Source organism: Lissotriton vulgaris, chromosome 5 (assembly GCF_964263255.1).
Source record: "Lissotriton vulgaris chromosome 5, aLisVul1.2, whole genome shotgun sequence".
In the NCBI taxonomy this organism is placed as follows: domain Eukaryota; kingdom Metazoa; phylum Chordata; class Amphibia; order Caudata; family Salamandridae; genus Lissotriton; species Lissotriton vulgaris.
The window spans coordinates 274,615,102-274,635,644 of NC_141693.1; the positions used below are offsets into that span (position 1 = coordinate 274,615,102).

Genomic DNA, 20,543 nt, shown 5'->3' on the forward strand with positions numbered 1-20,543 from the left:
GGCCACTAAGCCAAGCACAGCCAGCTAGAAAATCAGGGATCCACAATCTCTGCAGGTTAATTTTGCTGAATTGCATGCCACTCGGAGTCTTCTAGCTAGGAACCTAACAAACGTTTAGCAAACAGGAAAAAGTTTTTGAACAAGCTGAAACTCATACAAAATAAATCGCAATTCACATGTGAATGCTTAAGCTACAAACAGCTGACAGATCAACATTTTCAATATTTAATAAACTTTTATTTCTTTATTAGGTAAATTAACATTATCTACAGGAATAAGGTAGAAAGACATTTTAAAACTGTACAAGCAACAAACACGGTTCTGGAAGAAGACAAGAGTTTGGGGAACCTGTGCCCACTTTAGCAATGGCGGAAGACCGCTTGCATTAAAAAGGCAAGAGTGTCCAGCAATTTCAATAGCCATGTTACAACTCCTTAGGCATCCAATGCTACCAGGAAGGCCCCTCCAACACCCCAAAGCATAAAACCTTCCTAAAAGTGAACGGAGAAGGGAAAATGTCCTAACAACAAATTTCTTGGGACCATTGTGCGTTAAAAAATATACTTCATATTTAAAAAAATGGTACCAAGAAGCAGGCAATAACATACAAACTCACAATTCAACATATATTAAACAATTTGATAAACTCATCCAACAATGGTACCTTTGTGACAAAGTCCCAGACAAAAATGTGCAATGTAAAACGGGGTAAGATTAGAGGGGAGAACCTGGTAGGGAGCCCAGTCCAGCAAGGCCAAACCAATCGGCGCAATGTAGCAGAAGGGATACAGATCCCAGCGCTGCCAGGCTTCTAAATGAACAGTGCACCTATAAGGTTGGGGCACTTTCAAGACTACAGCTTGAGGTCGTATTGGAAACAAGCTGCAGAGCATGGTTGCATTCTGCCACTGTACTTCATTAAGAACAGACCAAAAAGAAAAGCGCAATGCAGCAGGGATGTGGAGAATGAGAATGTGCCAATGCAATTTCCTTTAGGCATTGAGGATACGCAGCTGTGTAAGGCAAAGTATATTGACAAGTCAATGCCACTTCACCTGCATTCCTGAAGAGGTTCACACAAATTCTTGATCAGCAAAAATGGGTTAATAGTTGAAACTTTCTTCCCCGCCTCGCCTGCCCTACTCACAGGTGATGGCACCAACTCCCCAGCAGCTCACCAATATAAAGTGCAGCATCAAAAACTCACATCCTGCAAGAATCACTATAGTATTCTCATCAGCAAAGCAGCAATGTCTTCATCCCTGGTCATAAACATCTATCCTACACTGCACCTGCAGGGTTGTGGATTTTCTGGGTAAAACAGCCTAATTGGATAGGATTTAAAGTCAGTATTGCACTTGAATTGTGAAGGTGAGGAGCAAATTCTTTCAGCCACGGCGGCTCTTTTTTCATGTTCTGCAACACAAAGTTGAGAAACGTAACCGCAATGCCCGTCCTCACCCCAGGCTTAGTGTTAAGTTTTGGGACGACAGATAAAACGACCAAAATACATAAACAAATAGAACATAGAAACAAGACCTTCATTCTGAATAAATTACTATGCTCTGAAACGAAAAAGCTGCCAGGTTTGAAGCATTGACTCAACTGAAGCATCTGCATAAGACCAGGTTAAAAATGGTGGTATGTGGCGTTGATGCCAGAGCTCCCATGATCAGATCACAAAACTCCCTCATTACAGTCCCCGGTACCAACTACCGTCCGTACTCCACGAAAGCAAGCCATTACCATGTGTTTTGCATCAATATTCTGCATTCTCTTGATCCACTAGCCTTTTAAAAAGGGTGGCACAAGCTTAATTGGGACTATGAGCAGAAACATTACTTCCACCAAAAGAACCTTCTAATACTTGGAACATGCTGGACAGAAGAAAGTTAGAGCCCTTCCGTTGGATGTACTTCTCAGGCAGGACGAGGACCTCAGCAGCAGAGTCGGTTACAGGAGTTGAGGGCACAACTCTGGCTGTGAGCGCTAGATAAGTCCACATTGTGAGCACAGAGCCATGCCAATCCCATGGTCACTGGTATAGTAAATAGCCCTTGAGAGAGCCTGGCAGTGGAAGGCTATGGATTTCGCTCAGTCTGTCTTTTCCTAGAGCAAGGCGCACAGACCTCCGACAGAGGTCCATCAGAGGCAAAGGTTCAGCTGCAAGAGAAGAGACAATAGATTAGGGTCAGTCCTCGATTTTCATGTTAAAACAGTCTACCCCACATTAACAGGTGGTTTTCCAACGTAGTGTCCCTCACCAGCATCAATATTTATCCAAATCACGGGTTTGCCCCAGCGATTTGAAGACTAGGACCTTGGAAGAACCAGTGACATTTACTTACAGCATAAAATGTAATCAAATTAACATTTAAATGGCATATTTAGCTTATAACTGTTTAAACATCCACTTCACTGCCTGAAGGCCTCGCCAAATCTGCAGTCTCAACAAAAAAAACAAAATAAAAAATACATCCATTGCCATCTTTAAATATGCTGCTAGCCATTGTTGAAGAAAACAAGGGCATATTTTTCTCCCAGAGTGGGGGCATGATAGCCAGCATTGGCATATAAGCCAATATGTCTCGCCTTTGGACCTTTTAAGTGTTTAGCTATGCAACAGTTAATGTTGCTGTAAGGATATGTGCTGTATAACTAAATACTTATAAGGTCCCGAAGGCGAGACCAATTGGCTATGCCAATGCTTGTTTTATGTGGGAAGGTTCTCCAACTTAATTTTGTTAAAGCTGGAAATTTCATTGGAGGGGGGGGGGGGAATTCAAGAGACGACCACGAGTGAAAATGAAATAATTTTGTCTCATCGTCGGCTGTCGAAATCCCACCCCACCTGCACCCACTGCTCTTACCTGCAAGGGCCGCGGCTGAATTTCACCCAAAGCTTCCTTTGCAAAACCTTTCCACTGGACTTCTATTTTTGAACAACCGTACTCAGTCTAGCAGTAAGACAAGGCCAGATTTAAAAAGATGGTTTGTAGCAAGCTTGGGCCGTCTTAGAACAGCGCAATCTCAAGAGGGCTAAAGGGCAGTGAGCATGAGGGACGCCAGAAGAGAAGGAAAGAAGAAATAGAAAGAAACGTATGATATAGTGAGTGGAGAGAAAGAGGGACAAGAGAATGGCTGGAGACAAGGAGAATGAAACATGAGTAGGGGGATTCCCCCTGCAAGTAAGAGGGGGTAGTGACAACGTATGAGTGACAATGAGCAGATAACAGAAGAATGATGTTAAAAGAGAAAGGACGGAGAGATTGCGTAAGATAAGAAAGGAAGTGGTGAATGGAAAGATAAGATGTGAAGTGAAGGAGAGATAATGAATGTATGGGTACATGGGTGGGAAAGAATGAGGAGAGAATATGTATAAAGAGAAAGTATATGAACAAGAAGGGATAGGGCAGAGAGACTGATGGGAGAGGAGGGAAGATGAAATGGGGGAAAAGAGGGGAGTACGATCAACAAAAAATAGCGAAATACGGACAGGAAGAGGAGAAAATTAAGGCAACAAGGAAGATTGGAAGGAGAAGGTGCGAGGGAAAAAGGAGGAGGGAAAGGGAATTAATTTACAGATTTGTGAATAGAGGGAAAGTAAGGAGATAAACTGAAGAAAATACCACCGAGACATCATATAGACGCCCGTGGAATATAAACTACTGCTGATCTTGGCAATAAGCATCAATAAAGTAAATCAAATTGTTTACAGGAGGAGAGCAACTGAAAGCGAAGACGGCCCAGGGGGCGGGAGGGGTCGAAAGGGCCCGGATTGTGCCTGGAGTGCGGCAAATTGATTACTAACTAGATGGTCACTTAATGCCCTAATGAATTGATCTGTGCTTTAACCCCTTTCCCCACCCCAGTGGTCGAAGTGGGGAAAAAAGTAGGGTAACTGTGGGCGGAGATCAGCGGGCGGGAACACCACAAGGGTTAGGTCAGTGGGCGGGGTCAGAGGTGTGGCCATAAATAGCAAATCATTCAAATTTTTTGTCTTGGTTTGGCATAGGACTACCCAGCTACAGCTTATTAAGTTATTTAATTCAGCCAATAGATACACATTTGAGGTTTAATATGAGTTATTGACATTAAAATACATTAACAAAGTGGGATTTTTTTCCAATCACAGAATGTCGCAAATATGCAAAAGTGGAATCACAAGCCATTTGTCTCAGAGCCATGGAGTTTGTCATTAGCACTTCTCCCTTTTTCCACAAGACTAGTTCAAACATGAGACAAAATATCCTAGTTTGCAAAGGTTTTCTATACAATTATGCCTTTGCAATATTTGCCACATAATGCATCACCTGCTGCATAATTTCACGATTTTAACTAATAAATTGTTTGTAGCGCAAACGGATCAAAAGTTACAAACAAACGTGACTTGTGTTACTGTGAAGTGGACAGCCCTTTAAACAAGCATTTGCAATGCAATAGGTCTCGCATTAGGAAAGTTTGAGCTATTGGTATTGTAAATTACATGTTTTATTTATGTGCTGGTATTGAAAATAGCGAAATTAATAGCTTTGTCATTTACAATGCCAATAGTTTCAAATTTTGCAAATGTGAAACCTATAGCATTTGTAATGAAATATGTGTTGTATTTACGTGACTTAGATGTATTGATATTACAAATAACAATGGTTTTAACATTTTTTAATTAATACTTAAATAAAAGTTATTGTAATTTATAATGGCAATAGCACTATTATGCAAGGAGGACCTAGGGGAAATGGCATGTGCATCATCCCCTGGAACTAGTATAATTTGTGAGAAAGATGAGCGCCAGAATAAAAATGTGTACAAAAAAGCCGCTGGTAAACCAGTGCAAGCAAATCAATGGAGAATGGGAATTAATTTACAGATTTGTGAATAGAGGGAAAGTAAGGAGATAAACTGAAGAAAATACCACAGAGACATCATATAGACGCCCGTGGAATATAAACTACTGCTGATCTTGGCAATAAGCATCAATAAAGTAAATCAAATGGTTTACAGGAGGAGAGCAACTGAAAGCTAAGACGGCCCAGGGGTACATATAGGTACAATAAACATCACGCAGTTTTGGCTCCCGTGCACATATGCTTGAAATTTAAAAATGCATAAATGAATTTTAAAAAAAGTTTGAAGGGGAAATTAAAGACTTCCGTTCCCAGCGCTGTCAATTCGCCACTTTTCTTCTACACTAAATTCACGCATGGTAAAAAAAATGACGGTGAAATAAAGAAGACGAGAAATTTCTCAAGTTAAAGCTGCTTCGATCAGCGAATTAAACCACCAGCTGAGAGCAATAAATTACCACCGCAGAAGCATAACTAGGAAGATTCATGGGCCGTTTTCAAAACCCTGCGCGGTGGACAAAGAACTGTGGAGGAGCCAGCCCAGATTACTACTATTTATTTCATAAAACACCTGCAGAAACGGCTGAGTGTGCACGCGCCACAGAACACAAGCAACAGCACTGACAACCCCCAGAGGAGGCCCACGCCAGAGAGATAGAAGGACCGGAGTCACACAGGCAAGCAGGTCGGATGACGTCTGCTAGCCGTAGAGATGGAAGAAAGACCGGGCTACTATGTTACATGGGGCCAGAGGGAACCGCACAGGCACATTCATTGCATCCAATGTCACGCGCTAAGTCTAAAGGGGCATACATAAACGAATACGCACTGGCAACACCAGGTGGTCAAGTCCTGGACAGCGTGCAATTTATTTGAATTACTTATGCAAAATAAATTGGCAGAAATATAAAAATAAGGGATTGACGGATAGGACAGGCACACAACAGTTAAAGTGTTTCACAGTAAAGCATTTTTGTAGGCGGATGAGCTCATATCAGAAAAAAATGTAGTCACAGTGCTGGACAGCCAATAAATAAAGTGGACTAACCTTAAATTGCCCTATGTTGGACGACCTCAGACAGAGTTACAGCGAAACCGAAAGCAGCTCTCAGGACTGGGCTGCGACTGAGGGCGGGGGCTGCCCGCGCATGCGCGCTCTTTGCTGGAGAGGGAGCCCCGGCGCTAAGGCAGCTGAAGTCCAGGGTCCCGTCCCGAGTGACCACCAGCGCTGTGGAGCTCCCACGCCGAGACACACCCAATGGCTGCCGAGGGAGAGAGGGACACGGACGAGGCATAAGGAGCACGGTGAGTGGGAGGGGGGGGTTGTATCTGTGTGTGTGCGCGCCCGTGAGTGGTGAGCGTGCGTGCATGGCTGTGTGGGGGTGGGGTGCATGTGCGGCTGTGTGTGCGTGCGCTTGTGTGTGCGTGCGCTTGTGTGTGCCTGCGCTTGTGTGTGTGCCTGACTGCGTGTTTAGGTGAGAATCAGAGGCAGGGGATGTGCACGGCGACATGCGCGCCCTCGAGGAGGAATCTGAGACAGCGAAGCTCGTGCTTTAACGCTGTCTCACATTCCCCCAGACACGCCAGCAAAAGATGTCTTCGCAGACAAAAGCAGCTTCGCATGCTTTTTAGGTCTGCTCGACCTAAAAAGGTGGACTGATCACGCTTCTCACTGCTGCATTTGTATGATGCACTGCCACTAATAAGGCAAAATCTTCTGTTAGCATGTGTAAAAATAATAAAGTATCAGAAAATATACAGCATTACGTTGCAGCTTTTTTTGCTGCATAATTTAGTCAACACTGCAGAATACATTTGTCTTCCATTGCTACATAATTCCAGTGGCCCCAGAGCAGCTAGCACATGTTTAAAGTGCTTGTTCATGAAGCAGCGAGATCGGGAAGTTTGTGAACTAAGTTTGGTGTGCGTGCAAATCCTGCATCGCCGACCCCTGGTGAGTTGCATCTACTACTGCTGAAACAAGGCCAATGGAGGTACCAATGGCTGCAGTAGACTGTCTCAAGGGCAAGGCCGGCTTTAACACTGGAGGCCCTGTGTGACAATGTTTGTTGGTGCCCCCAAATGACTCCCTCCGCCATGGATTCCCTCGCTAACACCCTTCAACAGTGCCCCTCGAGTCTCCATAACCACTGTCTCGCTTAGATGCATTTGATTTGATTTACTGCGTCACTGATACCAGTGTAGGGTGTCAGAGCACTTTACATCACACACTGCACACAATCAATCATGTCATGTGTGTAAATCACTCTATAGAAAATACATAAGAACAAGTACTACAAGGTGAAGGAGTCACCTGACAATATACTAGTAAGCATTATGGTTTAACAGTGATTGGTCTGGAGAAACACAAACTCTGAATTTAGAACGTAATACCATGGTTGGGGGTTCTCCTTAATCAGAATTGATTTTATGCTTATGAACAACCTTTGCAACATTAGGATAATCAAAGACTGGGGGGGGGGGAACATAACTATAATTTATACCTTTCAGTTTGATTGCAACTCTTAGATGACCGTTAATAGCTCACTATCCTATGTTAGGATGTTGACTTATAAACTGCCAGTAAGAAAAGGATCTCTGACAAAAGCAGTAACCCACTGACCGGTTTACATTATGTGCACTTTGTGATCTGCATGGTACATGTTCTTTGCAGCAGGCACATTAACCCTCTGCGCTACGTTTCCACGAGACAAAACTTCCCCTTGACAAAACTCCATCTCTCTCTAGGAACATTAATCACCGGAGTTATCCTTAAATTTGTATTGTTTGCTAAACTGCTGGAAGCCTGGAAGGAGGCAGCAAGTGATTTTAGAAACGTAATATACTTGCAAACATAACGCACCCAGTACCTCCAGGAATGGTGCCCTTCTCCACCCATGGAAAACAATGTCGTTCAAAGAAAGACAAGAAAACAAGCAGGGCTTCACTGGCAAACTTAGTAAAGTGGAGCGAATATGTTTTGGTGAATAAAATCAAATGTTTTGTTGAATAAAATCAATCTGGCCATTTTGAGACCACTCTTATTGTATTGTAATTGCAGGTTTTATAGCGCGTACTACCCCCGACGTGGCATCTAAGCACTTTTTCTGCGAGTAGCACAGTACTTCAGGACCCATAAAGGATTAACGGTGAATTAGTGTAGTGAAATATGAAAAATAATCTGAGTGGCGGATATGTTAGTCAGTTATATGGATCAAGGAGGATAGTGTAGGGATAGAAGAGGGGAAAAAGGTTTGCCTTTATATAGTGCTTCCTACCCCTGAATGGGGTGTTGAAGCGCTTTTTCAGTGACTAGCGCGCTACGCCGGAACCCATGAAAGATTAGTGGTGAATTAGTATAGTGAGATATGAAATTAATTTGAGTGTTGGATATGTTAGTCTGTTACACAAACGGGAGTGGGCGGGCATTCAGTGATCTGACTGAAAGGAGTGGACATGTTTGAGGCTGAGTCTAGCTGGTGGCCCCATGATGCACAGCCCTAGGAAGGGTATATCACCAACTTACTCCCTCTCGCCACCATAGGCAGATCTAACCCTTCTCCTGCTCAACCAAAGGTTGCCCAGCCCAAAAAGGAGTAGTGCAGAGAGCTGGCCCAGTGCCAATTTTATCTTACGCACTTAAGTATCCTGGGAGTTGGGGTGGGAGGTCGGTGGCTGCAGCACAAGAGCACACGTCAGTTAGGGCCCAACAGAGCTGTGTCTCCGTGCTCCAGCCCTCTGAACAGGCAAGCATAGTATTTCTGCTGGTTGACATACAAAAATATAATGTGCTGCAGCTCACCTCAAGAGCAGTAGGTACGGAAAACAGGTCTCCTGAATGGACAATATATTTCATATATTTGAAGTGTATGTGAACATTCAGCCAATAATATCGACATACGGCATAGAACAGACAATCAGATGATTGCAGCATGTGCCATAACACACTTCGCTTTCTTATCAGTAACAGAACCTATGCCCTACAGGTGGTCACTAAATCTCTAACATATGCTTGAGCCCACATAGCACTCTAGGATTCAAACATGTGACATACAGATCCCGCCCAGTGCATTGCAACAAACACACTGACCAACTGAGCTATTCCATTAGTTTGAAAGAAAGCAGTGACTTTGATTACACATGGATCGTTGCAGCAAGTCCCTTAACCTACTGAGATCTTACAATCTGATGCATCTGGCGTCTCATACAAACATTACAATAGCCGAGTGAAGGAATGATTCTATTGAGTAAATCTGTAAAGCAGTTGAACCCCAGACTCCTGTGTCACTGTGGCCAGCACAGCTTTTCATCTCTAAGGTTGATTACATAAAACCACTGAAATTGGGAAAAAAAGACAGATTCATTATAGTGTTACATGACAAAAAGTCTGGTATAGCTGAATACGCGATGGGCTTATTTAAAGTTTGACGGGATACTACATCAGACAAGAATTTGTAATGGAATAGTTTCAATAAGTGAGGAGGAGCAGGACAGAGTAAGAAAGTGGGTGTGGGCAGCTGCTGGGGGTGGTGGGCAGCTGCAGAGCAGAAGAAGTGGACACTGCATCTCTCGATAGGAAGGAAATGAATCACCAGAGTTATGACATCTTTATTGTTACCTTCTCCAGACAGCAGAGGCGCAACTAGAGCCAAATGCAGGTCGGGGGAGGGGGATTGGGACGGTTAAGGGAGCTACGAAAAATTTCGGGGGGGGGGGGTAGAGCCGACTTTCGGTTAAATGAAAGTAGGGGCACGCCGTGCCCTGCCGATCCCGCCCACTTGGACCACTGCCCCACCCATACTTACAGCCCTCTCTCCCCCACACACTTATCGGGGACGCTGATGGAAGCCTCAACAGTGCAGCTGCCACCCCTGGGGCCAATCACCGCGGCTGCAGCCATGTGGCCAGCATGAACCTAGATCTTGATCCAGAGGTCGCTCAGGCGACGCAGTGTACGGAGTCGCTGACATCGGTGGAGCCGAGCTTCGCCACGGTGGCATCGGCGCCGGCATAAACGGCAAGAAAGGCACCGGAGCATAACCTTGAGGCAAGCCCAGATTAAAAGACAATGGAACCCTGGGACCAGTCGGTGCACCAGAGGGGTACATTGCTCTCGTATATACGACATACATGGCGTTTAGAAAATGCGAAGGATCCTGACCTGGACCAGGAAACTGAGGGTACGAACCCACCGGTTGCTCCTGAGGATGTTGTACCGGATTAGACTCCTCTTGTTCCTCGGGTTGGTGAACCGGAGTCGCCGAAACCTGAGGAGCTTCAACTTACTCTTCTTAATGCACCGAAGACTGGTACGGATCCGAAGACCGATTAGATTCCGGATTCGGTTCCCAAGACTGTAGAGGCGAGGCCTCACCTTCAGGATTACGAGATGGAGAGGGAGATATCATGCCCTTATGTCTTTGAGATGATTACTTCTTTTTCGAGTCAGACTCCCTGCCGGAATGGTGTCTCGAACTGTGCTTCTTCCTCTTAAGTTTCTTCTTAGAGGAACCCGAAGCATGCCCCGATGCAGACTTCGAAGCAGATTCCGACGAGACCTAGACTTCGATCGACTTAATCTTGACCTCGAACTCCTCTTGGCATCCTTACCCTTAATTTTGGCAAGAAGGAGCTTCGCCTCCCGTTCTCTAAGAGCCTTTGGATTCATCTTCGAACAGGAACGACAACTCTTGACATCGTGATCCGAGCCCAGACACCACAAACAGTCACCATGTGGATCGGTAATGGACATCATCCTTTGACACGAGTCGCATGGCCTAAATCCCATCTTCTTAGATGACATCTTCGACGGAAGACAGCACTCCAACAGATACAGAATAAAAGTTCACAATAGTAACAAAATTACTGTCCACACAATAGAAGATCCCAAGAAACAGTTAGCGTTGACGACGCGGAAAAAAGGGAACTGATATCATGCCTACGTAGGCCTAATAAGGGAACGGTGTCGTCAGTCGAAGTCGCGCCCGATGCCGTGCTCCTATGACTTCATCCACGCCGGCATGCTACAAAAGAATTTTCCGAACGTTGCTGACGCAGGGGGATGTTCACAAGGCGAGGAATCCACTGGCAGAATCACAGGCTGTCGAGCCGGTACAGAGACTCAAACCTGGTTACCCAGCTCCAAAGTCATCAACTCTGGCCGTAACATCACAGCCTACTAATGCTCAGTGTTTCAACTAGCTACACTTTGACACACTTGCAACTGCAAATGGCATTTGTTCATGAATATAAACTGCAAATTAAGTAAAGGGAAAATAATTTGAACAGGTTTGAACGTGCACAGCTTAAAGTAAAATAAATAAATTAAAAAGACATATGCAGGTTTGCCAATGTCATATTGTTACTATTTTTAACTTTAAGCTATGTAGCACAGCAGCTTGCATCACGGTTCACCATTTAAAGAAAAAAAAAATACAGATAAAGCAAATGGATCTCGCAAAGGTGAAACCTATTGGCTTTGCCAATGCTCATATATACAGTTTCAAAAATGCAGACCTGGGTCCAGATATCTGCATGGCAGTGCACCTTACCCAGTGAAGGGTACATTCAACAAATGTTTGACTTCTGGCTGAAAACCCCCCCCCCCAAAAAAAAAACCTTACTTCCTGGCCTCTTTTCGGATTAGACTCCATTACATACTTTATCAACCACACCGCAGAAAGAAAAGTATCGCCTATTGCCTGTGCAGAGGGTCATTTTCTCCCTGGATGAACTACCAGCAAGCCAGGAGGAACCGGACTTGAACTTTCTTTTCAACAGAGGGTTCAAAATGTAGCCCTGAACAGGTATTTAAAGTTTCCTGTGGTTATTTTCAATATGCCACTCAGCATTGGGAGGTTCTACACAAACCAGTTAGTCTTTTTGGGGGGAGTGATGGCTTCCACCACATCAGTTTCAAAATTGAGGCTGCACTGTATTACTGCATTGTAAATCGTGGTATCAGTAAAGGGGATGGGTCCAGGCCTGGCTCATCTGGTGAGCCCGGCCTTTCTCCAGGCTCATAATAGGAGTCCCTTGGGGGTGAATGGGTTGTCTTGGTCAGAGTCGGTGTGAACCGACTATCAGTGACTTTAGAAATTGGAAAAGTGGAGGTGTGCGATGGTGGGTTGGGAGAGGTCAGCTCTAGGGGCAAGTAGTGGTGGTGACAGCTGGGACTGTCCCAGATCCCGTTTGGAATAAGACTGCGAGTCTTAAAAATAGTTCTTCCTTGAAACTAAGCCTATTTATTATTAAGGGATCTGAAAGGGTGTGTGGATGCTCTTGTGGAGACGGTCAGTTAGGATTTTCCCCTGTGGAAGGGTGTATGAAGCTCTGGTTTACTGTCCAAGACATTTGGTACCTGGAGCACAGTGAATCTTACACAAGTCAAACCTCTAAATCGAGGGTTGCTTCGGTGCAGATTGAGTGGATGGTTCAGCACAGACTTCAGCTCAGATGTAGTCTTATCAGTGCCTTTGGTTAGAGCAGGTGGCTGCGATGGTGGACACAGCTCCTGTCCTTTGCTGAAGGCTTGCTCAGATTTTAATCTGTTTCAGCCGTCAGAGTTGCATCTTAACTGCTATGACTTTTTACGATTGGTTCAGGGCACGACACCCAACTAACTCCCTTTGAAGTGGTTCTCTGATTGATCTTGAGATCAGTCTAGGGCAGACCAGTGGGTGAAGTGGGCAGGTTCTGTTGCAACAACGTTGCCATACTTTTTTTAAATTTAAACTAAAGGTTCCCATTTTTCTTGCTGCAATGCCCCAAATTCACTGCCCTCCAGCCCCATTGCATTCAATAAAGTCAAACTTCATGGACGCAACCTCTGGGGTTGCCCCTCAATTATGAGTAGTGTTGGAGATCCTGGGTGTTGTCTTTATCTGGGGCCTGTGGGATGCTGGGTACGGCACTCTTGTGCTTCTATGCAAAGGCACAGAGCGAAGGCCTTTGGTAACAACTCATCAGTTGGTTAAATACCAAAGGTAAGTAACTTGTTCATCCGATAAGAGAACTCTAGCTGCAGAATCCTTACCTTGGAATAGATACCCAGACAAAACCTCCCCGGAGGTGTGTCTGTGGATCAATTTCACACAAAGTCCTGCAAGACCGAACGGGCGAAGTGCCCATCTCTACGTTTGGTGAATGTGTGGAGAGGAGCCCACATTGCTGCCTGGCGGACATCCAAGACCAAAACGTCCACGTGCTAATGCACTGGGCGCTCCTTAGCTTTGGTAGAATTGGTTCACAAGCCTTCAGGAAGTTGCCTAAAGCGCAAACGTAGCAGATTTTGATGTAGAGCATAACCGATCTAGAGATGGTTTGCTTCTGCACTGCTTCACCTTTTTTTAACCCCAACATACCTCACGCAGAATTAGTCAACCACCCGGACCGCTAGTGAGCGGTCAAGGTAGAACACTTTCTTGGGGTCCAGACAGCTTAATCGCTCCTCTTCTTTAGCAGGATGTGGAGGAGAGTAAACGTTGGGTAGGGCTATAGATTGGCTCACATGACATGGGGTGACCACTTGCGGTAGAAAGGAGCCCTGTGCGTCAGGATAGACACAGGTAAAGCAGATGGAATGATAAGGACTGCAACTTACTTACTTTGCAGGCAGATGTAATCACCACAAGAAAGGCTGTTTTGATTGCCAGCAGCCTATGGGTACAGTTATGGCTAGACTTTTTTTTAAATAGTCAAGGCGAAATTAAGGTCCCACTAAGGCGTTACGGGGGTGGGATGAACACCTTTTAGGAACCTATGTACAGTAGAGGAATTGAATAATGAAAGTTGGTCAGACAGCTGCAAAAAAGAGGCAGAAAAAGGAGACAGCTAGCCCTTATGAGTGCCCAGAGCAGAGCCCTGCTGCTCAAGGGAATGAAGAGTAAAACTTTAGGAAGGAGGATTGGGGGAAGAAAAGGGATAAATGTGTTTGGCACACCATGCCACAAATTTGCTCCAATGGGTGCATAGTCTTGGTGGTTTGACTCCTGGCTGCTAAAATTACATTACAGACTTCGGGAGGAAGGTCGGAAGCTGTCAACGCCCGCTGCTCAATTTCCACACAAGGTGGTGGAGTGGACAGGTTCGGGCAGAGAACCCTCCCCTACGCTGCGACAGTAGATGCTCTCCCCCACCCACAAAGGAGAAGCCTGATAAGAGGTTAAATTGCCATGCTCAGTAGCTCATGATACCAAACTCCATGCCCAGAGAGAGAACACTGCAAAGACCACTGGCTAACTGGCCCTTGTCCACGCAGAGGCTGGGAAGCATGCATTGGTCTGTGGCTGGGAGGGAATTGGCACAGCTGGAAGCCCCTTCAGTAGCTACAAAAGGTGGGTTGGGGGGTGACGTGGGGGAACAGGACTTCGCAGTAGTCAGACGGTCCTTGAAGTTCGAGCAGAGTCGGACTGGTCTCTGATGAGACTGGTGCCATCAAAGGGCATGTCCACAAGGGAAGCTTGGACATCCCTCAAAGCCAGTCGTCCTCAACTAGGCATGGCGCCTCAGGGCCAGTTTATTAAACCGCTCTGCACAGTGAATCTGTTGAGTCCACTTCGTATTGTGAACTTTGCTGCATCCCTCCCATCGGCAACGACCTGAAATAGGACAGCCCAAGCTTCCTTTGGAAGCTGTTGCAGCACTTGCTCAACAGTGTCCCACAGAGTGTGGGAGTAACGGCCCCAAAAACATTCTGTGCTCACAGACCGCAATACCAGGCTGGGGGAAGAAACTATCTTTGACAAAGAGACCAGTCTCTTGGATTCCCTATGGGCAGGAGCAGTAGAGAAGAAGTCTTGGGATGCTGAGTTTTGGACCACTAAACCCTTCGGGTAGGGTGTTTGGGTGAGATAGTTAGGGTCCCGTGGAACAGGGCTTTAGCGATCATCCTATTTATAGCAGCCCCTGTGTTGAGTTTGGTCCAGGTCCCTGAAAAGAAATCAGTGAGTCATTGAACAGGTGTAGCGGTTCGAATGTGGAGACTCTCGGTTGCAGCAGTTTTGTCAAGATGTTACTCTTGACTGCCACCAAGGGGAAATTAAGGTCAAGTACCTAAACTGCTCTCTGCACCACCAGTGTATATGAAGCTCCCTCCTCTGCAGCCATGTAGGGGGAGAAAGCATACGAATATCTTGAGATGTAGCCAGTACATTGGCTTCGCCCAGTTCCTCACATCAGTCCAATTTAGGGTCTTCTCATATGGCTGGTATTCTCCAGGGTACAACAACCCGCCCATTCCTCAGAGTCCTAGTCCAAGGGGTGAAGGCTCAGGCTCCTGTCATAGTAGAGTACCGCCCATACCGCTCTGTATCAGAGTCTGGAATCACAATGGGGATGGCGCCGCCGGGTGCACCTGCATCAGTGAAGGTAGAGTTGGTATGACAAAAATAGATCCCACGGGGGGTTGGGAAGAAGACTCGATCCACTGTAGCAGAACCAGATGGGGTCCCCTCTGAACCTGTGGTGGCGTCTGAAGGTGCGCCAGAGTTGTTGTCTCGCAAATATGAAATATGTTTATGGCCTGGAACCCAAGGTCACCAGGACTCTAGCACGCACTACAATGAATTCAAATTATCCAGTAATGCATTCAAACCAATTTTATCAAATTATTATAGGAAGAGCATCACGATTTCATTTATTATCAGACATAATTTTGTACACAATAAACAATTCACATTTCCATTATGTCATTATTTGCATGAATCATACTAAATAATATATGCAATAAAAAACCCAATGCATTTCGGGGCTGAAGCCCCTTCGTCAGGGGTCTGTTAGAAGAAAGGAAAGAAAAGAGAAAGAAACTCAGTTACTCTCAATGTCTAGGAGGAACATGTAACTTCTACATTTTATGCAGCTGAGCGATTCTTGCCACGAGTATTGGGTCACACGACTTTGTTTAGGTGGATTTTATTGTACGACAACGTGACATCTAAAGAGAAAATGCCACTTTAATACTTATGTTTTAGAAAATATAGGTCTCTTAATTATCTGACCCAAAAGTCAGTTTACCTGAGCATTCTTCACCAACTGGGTGTCTGTAACAAAATATATTAAGGTAATTGTTACGAAAAGAATAAAAAATTGACTGCACAGTATGTTCAGGAAAGCGGGTCAAGATGCTCACCTGTGGAGAGTTTTACAAGTGTTTTTGCGGGAAAGCCTGTATAAAGTAAAAAAATGCGAATACTAGTCAGCTATACGCGATGCGTTGCGAATCTAATTTCAAAGTAGCATCGAGTTTTGAAAGATAGTGTGTACCTGCGAGCTTCTTCAAAGGATATCTCGATCTCGCTAGTTCGATATATACGTTCTGCTGTGGGTATAAAAGTGAACGCATTTTAAAAAAAGGGTGTTCTCAAGTCTATGAAGTACGCGTTAGTACTTGCTCAGAGTTTAGAGCTTACCGTTTGAGAGACGTCTCGTTGAGTACGATGTCCGAGTTTGAATGCGCCGATCGAATCGAGCTTAGTCTACAAGTCCTTTCTTTGTTACTATTCTAGTAAACAACGGACTGATCAACGTAAAGGTTTGACGGGCGCCATTATTAAAAGGTCAAAATCGGCTATTTAGTCCTAAAACGAACTCCTTGCTTGATTAATGCGGGTTAAATACAATGTTACTAGTTTTATGGCTGTGTGATGAAATGAAGTGAAGTGGAATACACGTCAGTTAAGAAAAAGAACAGAAGTTCATAGGTTACAGGTCAAACGAAATATAGACATTAGTTAGAATGCATCATCCTGCCTATATACAATCTTTTATTAGTAAACCTCAGTCCCAAACTAGTGTACCCTTTTTAAACTCAAGTGCGACTGCTTAGGTTTCTGTGGTCTGAAGGTATGTGAGGTGTGTTACGTCAAATGTGCATACATATCACTGTGGTTTCGAGTCCCTCGAGGGTCCTATTACAGAAAAAAAATCATTTCCATTTTGTCATTTAACCCGTTTGGGGTCAAAGTTTGTAATTTGCGAATCCAGAAGGCTTCTCTTTGGAGAAGGATCTTCGCATTATCCTTTCCTAATCGTTGCGGTACTAGCTCAATGATTTGAACCCTCATTTGGGCTATAGTATGCCATGCGTCCATCCAATGTTCGCCAACGGTGAAGTGCTGTTTTTATTGCGAATTCGACTTTTGTGCTCAGACAACCGTAGTTTGAGTTTCCTATCAGTTTTCCCAACGTACAATAACCCATATGGACATTTGAGTAAACTACGTGTTCAGAATTGCAACTGGTGGTATGCCTCAGTGGAATTTTTGCCTGTACGTGGGTGCAATAAAGTATTTCCAAGTATAACATTATTGCAGTTCTTGCAATTGAAACATCAAATTGTACCTTTGTAGGTTTGTTGTTGAATATTAATGTCCTCTTAGTGGTTTGTTTAGCAGTTCCTTCAGATTCTGTGCTCGTTTATAAGCGAACAAAGGCTTATCAATGAACAATGATCCAAAATCTTTTTCAACTTGTAGAATCTCCCATCGTTTCTGAATTATTCTTTTTATATCTCTAGAAGCTATCGAATACTTAGATACAAAAACCATCCTCTTATTTACTGTTTTAGGTTTTTTCTGTAAAAGTTCTGTCCTTGGAATTGTTTTGATTTTTTCGATTTGCGCCTCTAACAATTTTTTGTGGTATCCCCTGTCAAAGTATCTTTGTTTTTGTTCCTCTAAGCTTTTTACACATTTTGCATTGTCAGATGATATTCTCTTTATCCTCATGAACTTCGATATTGGCAAATTGTTGATTAAACTAGCTGGATGAAAACTTCCACAGAGCAAGGCTGTGTTTTATCAGTTAATTTTTTTATAGAGTCTGGTCTGAATTGTATTGCCCACTAACTCTACTATGACATCAAGAAATGGTAGTGATGTTGTACTGATTTTGTGAGTGAATTGAATTCTTGGGTTAGCTAGATTCAAACTCTTGATATTTTGCAATAGTTCTGAGGAAGGCAGTTTCCAAATTATAAAATCATCATCAATGTACCGTTTGTAGTACACGATTCCTTCTTGCCAGGTACGATCTTCAAGAATCTAGTCCAATTCAAATTTTGCCATGAAGATATTAGCGTAAATACATGCGCCTGGAAATCCCATTGCTGTTCCAGTGAGTTGGGTTTACTGAAATGCTATGCATGCATTAAAGAATCCGGAAATGCCACATCCATTACTGTTTGGAAGCCGGGGACCCCCAAGCAATTTGTACAACTTCAATTTCATTTTAAAAACGCCTTTTGAAGTAGAGGCAATTTCAAGGGAGACAGCCTGAATTAGGTCTATTTGTATGGACATGTATGCATACAGCAGTGTATTATTTATTGGTACGCAAGGGCTTGTGGAAAGTGAGCAATCAGACAGCACTAACATCCGTGCCCTTTTTCTTCCCTCTGTTCCCCTCGCTGTCCCCATGCTCTGCCAGGTCTTTCCTTCTGTACCCCTCGCTGCCCGCGTCTGCCCAGTTTTCCCTTCTGTTCCCCTCGCTGCCCTGCCCCCGTGCCTCTCTGCCCGTTCTGCCGCTATATTTCTGTATTCTGCCTCCTTGCCATTAGTTTTTGGTGCCCGTCTGACTTCTGTGCCACTTGTTTCTGCCCCTTTTGCCTTCTGTTCCACACGTTTTTCCCCCTCGCTTTTTGTGCCTTTTTGCCCTCTGTTCCACTCGTTTTTTGTGCCTTTCTTCCCTACTGGTTTCCACTCGTTTTTTGTGCCTTTCTTCCCTACAGGTTTTTTGTGCCTTTCTTCCCTACTGGTTTTTTGTGCCTTTATGCCCTCTGTCCCACTCGTTTGTTCCTTTCTTCCCTACTGGTTTTTTGTGCCTTTTTCCCTACTGGTTGTGCCTTTCTGCCCTCTGTCCCACTCGTTTTGTGCCTTTATGCCCTCTGCCCCACTCTTTCTGCGCTGTCCCACTCGTTTTTTGTGCCCTTCTGCCCGGTCCCACTCGTTTTTTTGCCTTTCTACCCTCTGTCCCACTCGTTTTTTGTGCCTTTATGTCCTGTCCCACTCGTTTTTTGTGCCTTCATATCCTGTGTTCCACTCGTTTTTGTGCCTTTCTGCCCTCTTGTCTTCTGTTACGCTAGTTTCCCCAACCGCTGTGGCCTTTTGTTTAAATATTGCTGACAATCAGAGCCCCTTCACAGGATCAGATTAACAGCATTACTTAAACAAAATGCCACAGTCTGCCCCGCGCTTTACTAACAAAAGCGTAGACACTTTCCAAACACAGCGTGTGCTAAAGTACGCGCTGTGTTTGGAAAGTGTCTATGCTTTTGTTAGTAAAGCGCGGGGCAGACTGGCATTTTGTTTAAGTATTGCTGTTAATCGGAGCCCATGAAGGGGCTCTGATTATCAGCAATATTTAACCAAAGGCCACAGTGCCATGCTCCCACACATCCGCAAGCGCCATAATCCCCACCAGCCCCACTGCCTCCTTACCTGCACTCCTCACGCCCGCTGCGCCGCCACTGGAAAAGTGCCTCATGTTCGCGCTGCTCGCTTTTTAAAAGCGGCGGGCGGCGCGACTCTAGCGACGTCCCGTGTGCACGCTCCACGCTAGGTGGTGCGCGCGGATATCAGGGAAGGTGTGCGCGCGGCCTAGAGGGAACGGTGGGTCTGACTTTAGCTCATTGATGAAAAATTCCATGTGTCAAGTAGCTAGTTGTCGACATACGGAAACACATTTATCCCAGACCTCGGAAGGTGGGCAGTGATCACCACCATCACTTTCGAAAAGATTCAAGGGGACTGAAGTAAGGCCAAAGGGAAGCATGGCAAAGTGAAGTGGTCCGACCCCCCTGCAGGCTACACCTGTAAGACTGCACATCCGGGAAGTCCAGAGACACCATCAAGTCTCCTTTGAACAGAGAAGAAAGTACCAGAGTAACCATTTTGAGTTTGCCTTTCCTCAGAAATCGTTTTAGTTGGCAGAGATCATGTATAGGTTGGAAGACTTTGGTAGGAGGAAGTACTGAGAGTAGTAACCCTTCTTGCAGAATACGGTACCTGCTTGACAGCATACTTGGCAAGACATACTTGGACACATGTATCATTCAAACCAGCAATGCTCTAAGGCAGTGATAATCAAAGTACTCCCAGCCCCATGCGGCCCTCCTGTCCTTTACATGTGGCCCCCTGTTCAACAGCAGCAATGGGCTGCAGTTTACTCGACTCAGCACAAACATTAAGTCAAATAATAATGCAGGCATAGATTTAAAGGTCAAGTGAAGTTAAAGAAAATAACTGGGATGTCCAGCACCTTAACACTTGATTTTTTAATTTTTGCTGCAAGATGTGTTAAAAAAATTAAAGTCTATAAAAAATTCAAAAAGGGCATTTCATTGATATGCAGTACCGTTTCTCCTTTGTACATCAGATTAGTGTGGTGAGAAATATTTTAAGTGAGTTTTCAAACATGAATGTAAAAATATTCATTTATTCATTCAGCCCCCCTCCCCCAACTATGCCTACGTGGAACCAATATTTAAGCTAGTTATGTGCATCCTCCGAGTGGCCTGGGTTCCTATTATACATAGTGTAGCTAACGTGGATTTGATGTCCTGATTTTTTCATCTTTTTAAAACTTGTTATGGCTGTATAGACTGCCGAAAAGAGATTGTACGTGAAGGTGATCATTTGTTAACTCAAATACAGGAGAGGATTTTTTTAAAGTACATATCCTAAAGTCCAATATTTCAAG

General features: G+C 44.6%; 1 protein-coding gene across 1 annotated transcript in view; it reads right to left on the bottom strand.

Moving 5' to 3' along the window:
• Window positions 1–215: 215 nt before the first annotated feature.
• Window positions 216–20,543, bottom strand: part of SPSB1 (splA/ryanodine receptor domain and SOCS box containing 1) — a 122,282-nt gene continuing 101,954 nt past the window's right edge. Inside the window, exon 3 of the mRNA XM_086921395.1 lies at window positions 216–2,163. Within this exon, the coding sequence (XP_086777521.1) occupies window positions 2,036–2,163 (128 nt within the window). The 3' untranslated portion in view covers window positions 216–2,035. The remainder of the gene's footprint in view (window positions 2,164–20,543) is intronic.